Here is a 9497-nt window from a genome sequence, read left to right as displayed (position 1 = left end):
AGGTTGCTTCCATATCTTGGCTATTGTAAATAATGCTGCAAAGAACATATATCTTTTCAAATTAATGTTTTCATTTTCTTCAGATAAATATCCAGAAGTGGAATTGCTGGGCCACATGGTGGATCATTTTTAGTTGTTTGAGGAATCTTCAGAATGGTAAATTTATGGGAAGAAACTTTAAAATGATTTTGTTAATTCTTTCAAGTTATAGGTTAAAAAAAAAACAAATAATGGCTTATGAAACATCCCCGACTCAGGGAAGTATTTGATCCAGTACTTGATCAAAAGTATTTCACCTAGGAACAAGATATAGAAAAAAGCTGTCCCCTACCTAGATTCTTTTTAAAACCTTTGTGTGTTCAAGAATTACAGATTTTTAAACCAAATTTATATTTTAAGATAAAGCAAAAAATAAAAGCAGAAAAGTTTGATTAAATTAAATTAACCCACTAATCACATGGATTGAACTCAAAAGCATTAATATATTATCAAAAAATGAAATTACATTTAAAACACTAAAACTGTAAACCAAAGTTCTGGGTGAAATGGCACCCATGTCTTAAAAAAGAAATTTTTCCATCTATTGTACATAGTTCATGGAGAGGCAATATACATTTAAAATGATATAGCTTCCTAGCTATGTTATATCTGGAAATATTAAACTACTGTTTTTCAGTATCTATTTAAATATTCTTAGCTGATGCATGCCATATTTAGAAACAAGAAACTTTGCTAGTAATGATGACTAAACTCTTATTTTGGAATTATTTTTCTCATTACTGATCAAATGGAAGGCTAAAAAACAAAAATCATTATGTAGTTATAGATTGGTAACAATTTGTCAAATGATGTTCAACTTTCAAACCGTTTATGTCAGTGAAATGGGATATGACTTTCAAGTCTACAATTTGTGGAGGCAATTGCCCCACAAAAGTGATCTTTATTTCTTTTAAAAGTGTTCTAAAATCAAACACTTTATTTTAAGCTGTTTATTTTTAGTATGGCCCGATGCTTACTGGAGAAAGTGAGAAGAAAAAAAAGAGTTTAAAAAGAAAAAATATGTTGGTGTGCCTTAAAATGAAATGTTTTATTCTTACATGGGAGACAAAAAGAAACAAAAATCAAAACAAAAAAAAAATCAGGAGAACACTAGACTTGGCTTTTTTTTTTCTTTTGGAGCTTCTAAATAAAACTATCAGTAAAACACAAAACATTCTGAAATTCTTCTGATTGCCCTCCTTGCTTTATATAAATTATTATGATGCCTCAGTCAGAGGTAAATGGACATGTTATTTCTTATGGTTGTTAAAATTCAAAAATGTTACATTTTATTCTGAATGTCTTATACCCAGTCTAGGAGTCCGTAGCACAAACTGTAGACAATTTATGATTATCCAGTTAATTGAATCAACAAAGATAACCAAATGGTAAGCCACATATTTGGGGGGAAACAAAATCAATTATTATTAGAATTACCACCTATTGTGTATAATTCAGGCATAGTCTCAGAAAAGAAGATGTGGAATAGTGAATGCGTTGCTAAGATGTTAAGAATTAATCTAAGACTTACCACTAATCATTATTTTTACACTGAAATATAATTAATAACCAAAATTTGTATGCTTCAGTTCACCTGGGAAATAAGCACTTATTAAGTTATTCTAGCAATAAGATAAGCTATATGTACATTATTAATAAATGCTGGAAAATATCATTGATTTGATAACTTGATAATTATTATTTTCTGCATATCGGGATCATTTGATTAAATTTATTTCAAGCACATACAATTTGTGGCACAATTGGACAGTTTTAACATGAAAAATAAACTTCTAAAATTGCTTTTGCATCCTGAATTTAGAATAATCAGGGGCAGCCTGATTAATTCATATCTTTGAAATTATAATTTTTGGCTATAATTTCTGGCTTCATGGATGATAAGAAAAAGAAAAACAATACTGATTTCTCTCTACATCATAACCAAGAAATTCATTTTTTTTCTGATCTATGTTATCCTAGAAAAATTATTTAAGCTCTTTGCTTTTCCTCTTCTATAAAATGATAAGGGAAGGGGATTGTGGAAAAAACAGTACTTAATCAGGGGACTGTTGAGATTTAATGAGATATTGAATGAAAATTACTTGATATAATGGCTAGAATGTAGCAAACCTTCATTAAAAGTTACTATTAGCTACATCTTGCAATATAGTACTAATGTAAAATTTAGTAAGTTATTAACATTATATTTATAGAGCATGAAATATCTACTAGAATTTCAATGAAATTAAATAAAACAAACATTAAGATTTAGTAAGGCTACAATAAATAATACCTAATTAATTCAAGGGAAAAAGTCACCTAAGCAATCGTCCCTATAATTCAACTACATTAGACTTGTAATTTTTTAACTGTTATAGTGGAGATGATTGCTAGGATTTTTACAGTGTTTTAAAATTAAACATTTTACATCTGAAACATCATCAGTTTATAAAAACTCTTTAGGTGACCTACTCATAATCTTCTGTTGTATATGAAAAGTTTGCTTGCTACTATCCAAAGTACTGACAAAATAAAATTACTGGAGTATTATGTTTAAAACTGAATGCTTGTGGGGGGAAAAAGCAATAAATGGGAATATATGTATAAGCTAGAAAAAATATATATAGAAGCTGAGTGCTTACTGGATATAGGATACAGCTATCATCATTATATTGAAATAGTTATCCAAATTGCTTCTGACTCATGCATAACTATACAAATCATCAAATTAACAGTCAAGAATAATCAAAAATTGAAGTTTTAACAGCTGAATGAATGGTTTTAATTAAAAGAGAGCTATATAACATAACCAAATTAATCATCTTAGAAATAGAACCAGGCTGAGAATTAAGAGTTCAGTCCATTGCTTATAGCTGAGATAATATGTGACTAAAAAATTATTCTGCGGTATATATGAAACAATAAAGAACTATTGGGACAAAATTGTTACTAGGGCTCAAAAAGTGCATTTACGATTATAGCATAAAAAAAATTTCTGAAATGTGTCAGTCTTTCTAAGATTTACAAAGAAAGAGCCAATAGTCTTAGCTTTGCTTATGATATAAACATAAGAAAAAGGCCGATAATTAAACATATTAGTTTGGACATTTTTAATGATATTCCACACTATGATGGCTGATACATTAAGATATATATTTGCCCATTGAATATAAGCAATACATTAACTACCAAATAAATCAGACAATGCTAAGAAAAACAAAAATATTCAAAATTATAGTCATAATTTGATATTTTATAAAATTATAATTCAAAAATTTGTATTTTAGAGAAAGAATATTAGCTCCAATGAATGAAATGTATAAAGTATAAGATTTATCAGTATAAATAATATCTAACCAATCATCTAACCTTCATCAGAAATTCTGTGCCAAAATAAACCTGAGTTATATATTTGGGACAGAGAAAAAGGATAGTCATTCATTTATTCTATAAAGATTTATAGAATACTAATTATTATATAGATTGAGACTAGATGTAATTGAGAATATAAGAATGGCAAACCATGGTCTGTGACTTTAAGAATATTAGCTAGACATTGTGGGGGTCACTTCTCAATATATACCTGTTACATACCTGAGACTAACATAATGTTATATGTCAATTATGCCACCATAAAAAACATCATGGATTTAAGCATACACTTAAATATATATATATATATGTATGTATGTGTATATATATATATATATATACACACACTAGAATAAAGCAATGAATAATAGGAAAAAGAGAAATAATGTCAGTTGGAGAAAGAAAAGGTCCTTAGTATAGGGGAGTGGTTATGTTGATTCTGATAAGTTCAAAGAAAACAATTTTAATACATGTTAAAAACTCTGTCATTTTATAGACTTTCTAATTCACCTACCTATTGTTTCACTGCTTGATGTAATCCCTGGAGTGAAAGCTGTTGAATTAAAGAAAACAATGGAGAAAAATAAGTTTTATTTAGAGAGAAAATTATGTTTCATGAGAACATCTATGGTCATATATAAAATGGATCAAATCGAAATGAATGTTCCAGAGAAATTTGATCATATAGGTGAATAGATGTTAAAATGTGAAATTAAACTTTTAAGATCCAAAGTCAAAAGGTCAAAAAAACTTGTTATTTTGTATAACATTTTCCCCCAAAGCCTTCCACTAAAACATTCTTTAAAACAAAACAAAAGAAAAGAGAAACAAAAAATAAACAATAAAACTTCCCCTGAAAATGTCATTGCAAAGGTATAATACTACAAAAGGAAGTTTTAGATTTTTTTTTAATGCCCTCTTGATTACTGTGTGGTTGGAGATTATGGCTTACCTGTGCCTGAGCTACTGGTAATAAGTGTAATTGCTATACAAAAGAAGAGACAAATATTTGGAATAGTATGTTAAAATAGTGTTGAAAGACATGTTTAGATAGCTCTAGAATGGAAATAAATGATTAAATACAACTCTTAAATTCATTTATCAGCTCTTCACATTTCAATATACTTTTGCACGCTACTGGCCACTGCTTTAATTACAAATAATTCAATTAAAGTTAAAATTCCTTGTTGTTAGTAAAAGAGAAATTTAAATTATTTTCAAAGAATTTAACATAGAATTTTCTTCAGTAGTCACTCTAAATTTGTAGTGTGTGGAATGTTCTTTTTAAAACACACAACCTCTGAATAGAGATGTTCTTCACTAATGTGACAATTGGATGTAGATCTTACTCTTTAGCATTTATGAAATGAATAGAGAATGACACATTTGAAAATAGGGCCAAAGTGCCTGAATTGCAAATTAAGTTTGCTGCTAATTTAGAAGCTAAAAAACAAATAAGCATTGTTTTACCTGCTTTGGTGCTTAATACGGAGGTAGCTATTGTAGTAGGAACTGTTTAAGGAAGACAATATTTATGAAAATAAATTGCTTGAATAATTTTTGCTGGAAAATTCAGTTCAGAAACCAGTTGCTATAAACTAAATAAAAATTTCTGAAATTATGTGCAGAGATTAAGTGACAAAACAATCTTTTATTTAAATCAAAACAACACTATGTATTTATTGCATATCTACCAAATATAATTATTTTGTTATTACCACTTAACCAAAATTTCATGCGAACTTTATAAGATCTATTTATAGGCCAAGAAATAAGGTTCGAAACCCTGATATGTGACACCTTAGCTTTAGATAAGCGACCAATAATAATTAAAATTTAAATAACATTTTACAGATGATCATATAACTTTAAATATATTATCAAAACCAAAGGTTTCCAATTTACTGTACTAGCTCTTAATTGACACCATTACCAAGTATCAATCAACAGGAAATAAAACCCCTCTTTGACTAACACAAGAGAGGAATATGTAAATGTAAGAATACTGCAGCAACTCTAAATATACTTATATTGTCAGTAAATTAAAAGTTCCCAAACTAAAGCAAACTGCATTTGCACGCACTCTCTAGAATGGACATAACCGAAATGCCCTTATAGCTTATAGTAAATACATGGGTTAAGAAAAAGGAATTAACTTTCTATTTCTATGTTTTCAAATTATCTCTCAGTATAATCATACTTTTAAATTATTTACTTCATGGAAGACCACATTTACTTCTTTTTCATTCCATTTATTTCAATTATCTAAAGATGATAAGCTTTGGGTTATGATATTTAGCTAATAAACACACAATACCTATTGTATGTTCTAATCATATTCCTAACTTAATTCACAGGAGTATAATGAAATAATATTTGACATATTTTCTACTAATTGTTAATTTATATTGAAATTTTTATATCAGTAGATTTATCAGCATATCTTTTACTGTCACAGATTAATGTAAAACTTTAGAGTTATCCACAAAAATAAACTGGAAATATGTATTTAAAACACAATGATGATTTTACCTGTAAATGTTGGATTCGTAGAATTAATTTCTGAAAAAATCATAAATTGTTATTAGCATAAACGCAAAATCATGAAAAAAATTTAAATCTCAAGTGGCCTATGAGTTACCTGTTTCTTTTTTATTTTACTTTTTATAATTTCTAGTACGAAAAAGTATTTCATATATTCTTTTGAAGCTATTGATTTATTTTTAAGATATGTGTAGTTCATGAACAATTCTTCAGTTATTTAATTCTATCCATATTAATCCTCACCTTCCACTCCATCTCTTTATTGAACTGTTTGAACTGATGTCTCATTCCCTTAATTCCCAGAACCTGTAGATAGGCAGGGGCACATATGAAGCAGGAGAACTGCCCCATCTGCCAGATGTTCAAATTCCTTGGTTTTGAAGTGACCCAATATGATACACTGGAATGGAATTGTCTCAGTCCACTGAGGGGCAGTCTAACCCATAAAGCATCTGCTTCTCTGCTGTTGGTGGTCCGAAGGATCCCAAACCCTTAATCTCCTCTCTCCTAAATCAACCAGAGTAAAATGTAACTACTCACCACTGCACTCCAACTCTCCTGCAATGCAATAGCTGAAAGTTAAATTTAAAAAAAAAAATTAGGTTGAAATTTTAATTCCTAATGACATTCATTTCTCAAATTTACAACAACAAATTATCTAACAGTAAAAATCAAAATAGAACTAAATACAAGAACAGTAAATAGTTGTTATCCCAGGGGCATGCTATTGATTCAAATTACCTATTTTTTTCATGTACTGTTATTTCTAATTATTTCACTGAAGAGTTCTCAGGGCCTAAAGAAATGCTTTGCAGTCAAGATGCAAAGTTAGTTCTTACATTTTCAGTTTTGAACATACTGTTATTTGATGGCCATGCTGCTCTAGCATAGACGTCACCTCTTAGCTTTCATGTCACTGTCTGAAAGCCTATAAACATGATCTTACATTTATAGAATTAAAACCCTTTTTACCTAAAATGACATAGTAACATTTTTTGTCCTGTCTCTGCATTATTAAGTAGAATATTTAACAAATCACTTATTGATATGTGGATTTACTGAAAATATAAAATAACTAACTTAACTGACATAAAACTCAACCTAAAGCTGGCCTTCTCATTTAGAAACAACAGAATTAAAAATTATATATTTTTTCTTAATTTTTTTCTAAATGAAAATGCAAGAAGCAGAATTGCTTATTGGAAAGTTAGTGGAGAATGTACCATGTTCTTCCACAGTTATCTTGGATCATTCCACCTGCTGGTATGACATCATTATAGAAGCAGCTGCACTCAGATAAACTGACACATTTCATAATGTTTTCATCCAGATAAGGAGCACTGTCTGGGCACTTAGCATAACAACCTGTGGGTAAAAATGACCCATAATTAGTCTTCATTTACTGAGACTGATCATGTTTCATTGTAAATTTGAAAAGTTACTTAAATGATTTCATGAATTAAAGTAGATAATAGCAAAAGGACATCACAGTCTTAAGAATGACAATGGGCAATGGACAAGTAGCACTGTGTCTTCCTCTCTCTATCTCTCTCTCCTATCAAATAAATAATTTATGTCCAGAGAAATGTTTCTAATGTAAAAATATTAATGTCATAATAAAGATAATTATTCATTAAGTTACAAAATGTGAGACACCGAATTGGCAGAAACTAACATTTTCCAGTTTTAAAATATCAATATAATTTGCACTGCTTTGTGGATATGATTAAAATCTGCCTTACCTTCTAAAAGTGCAGAAAATTTCTGACCAATAACTTGATCTTTGCATGTTTTTGCAGTCACTGTACCACAAGGTTCATAATGCCAGCTGCATTCTCCAGGTGAATTATAATAATCACAGTAGACAGCTATAATTAAATTATATTGTTAGTTCTATTCATTACATAACAATTTTCACCTTTTTATTTTCCAAAGCACTTTTAAGAGAGATTTTGAATATTAACAATAAGCAAATCTAAAGTATATCACCCTGTCTTATCAACTATTTTTGGCTTTATCCAAATTGCCAAATAAGCCAAAATAGCTCACAAAAATGGGAGAGGAAGAATATAGAATCAAAATGGAATTTCCTTTGAAATGTCACATTAATGTTGGTTTGAGGTGGAAAAGTAACAATTTTTCCCGTTTTGAGATAGTTACAATCATAGTCTAGATTCATGGTTTTAATGTTCAAACTTACATTAGAAGAAATTTCTGGGAAAATTGGGGTTCTTTAATATGTAAGTAACAGTTCCCAAGCCAGATAACTAAAAATTTCAATGTTGTGCGTAATAAAGTGAATAAAATGTGAATTCGATTTCAACACTTCTCATTTGTCATATTTTCTCTCATAATACCTTCCTTTAAAAGGAAGAATTAACTGATTTCTCTTCAACCTATCACTTTCCATACATATTGAGATTCAGTTTACATTTATTTTACAGTTTATCTTGACTTTGGCTCAATAAAAATTTTCAAGATAATGTATAAGGACTTCATCCACAAGCAATATATGAGGTAAATGTTTTAGAATATATGACTATAACAAGGTAGGTAAACATTTCTATGTTCATCTAAGTCTGAATGAGATATTTTCCATCAGTATTCATTTTTTTTCCCCTGTGAACACAAGAACTTTTGAAATCGAATTTAATGTGCTACGCTACGTGCTGTATTTTTTTAAACAGCTTTTTTTTTTCCACATAATATATTCACATGTTTTTAAACCTTTCTAGGTACAAGAATGTATATTTTATAGAAAATATGAGAGGAAGACATTATCTAACAAAAGAATTCTATCCAATTATGTTGTTAAAGAACAATATATGGACTTCACTTACGACAGAGATCGGGTTTTCTCCAAGTGACACAGACCCCAACTGCACTGCATGCCTCTGAGTACATAGCCACAGCTGTGCAGAATCCCAGGTACTTCCCCTCCATGTCACATGCGCAGGCTTCTTCGACACATGCATCATAGTAAGCGCTGGGGTCCACCTAGGCAGAGGACAGCACATGAGTCTCTAGGAACAAATCCTGTGCTGGTCATTGCTCTCAGAGCTATGTTACCTTGTTATGGCAGTCTCTGAAGGTGCTGTCCCGGATGATCTCACATTTCCGCACCGCCCAGGCTTTACAGTATGGGTTTGAGTCACATGGGAAAGTTTGATTTACTGTGTCTGAACATTCTTGGCTTGTTTTCCAACTATTTCCAAATTCCAGTGCTCCAGCGGCTACTGATGAATATCTTGTTGTGAAGTCGTCCTTGAGATCACCATTGCTATTTCCACAAAGACCACAGACTTTGCCCTATATAGGTCAGAAAGGAAAATTATCAAGTAAGTTGTATTAGGTATATAAATATATAGACAAATGAATATATAGAGATAGTTAAGATCAGAAAAGAAAATTAAAAAGTGAGTTGTACTAGGATCTATATAGAGATAGGTAGATGATAGATAATTATATATATAGTATGGTACTAGATAGATGGCAGATGAATGAGAGGGAGGCAGAGGGAGGGAGGGAGAGAGAGAAAGAAA

The 9497-nt window shown here is 30.0% G+C and overlaps 1 protein-coding gene across 1 annotated transcript in view; it reads right to left on the bottom strand.

Annotated features, from left to right (window-relative positions):
* MUC19 (mucin 19, oligomeric) overlaps positions 1-9497 on the bottom strand; it is a gene marked incomplete at its 3' end in the record, with an annotated part of 48935 nt that overhangs the window by 11165 nt on the left and 28273 nt on the right. Inside the window, exons 26-31 of the mRNA XM_011363183.1 lie at positions 9025-9264; positions 8796-8952; positions 7698-7823; positions 7179-7320; positions 6496-6527; positions 4882-4923 (exon numbers count right to left, since the gene is read on the bottom strand). Coding sequence (XP_011361485.1) covers positions 4882-4923; positions 6496-6527; positions 7179-7320; positions 7698-7823; positions 8796-8952; positions 9025-9264 — 739 coding nt within the window. The remainder of the gene's footprint in view (positions 1-4881; positions 4924-6495; positions 6528-7178; positions 7321-7697; positions 7824-8795; positions 8953-9024; positions 9265-9497) is intronic.

This window comes from Pteropus vampyrus, unplaced genomic scaffold, assembly GCF_000151845.1.
Source record: "Pteropus vampyrus isolate Shadow unplaced genomic scaffold, Pvam_2.0 Scaffold82, whole genome shotgun sequence".
Classification (NCBI taxonomy): Eukaryota; Metazoa; Chordata; class Mammalia; order Chiroptera; family Pteropodidae; genus Pteropus; species Pteropus vampyrus.
The sequence above is the reverse complement of the archived record's forward strand: the minus strand, read 5'-3'. Positions and strand labels throughout refer to the sequence as shown.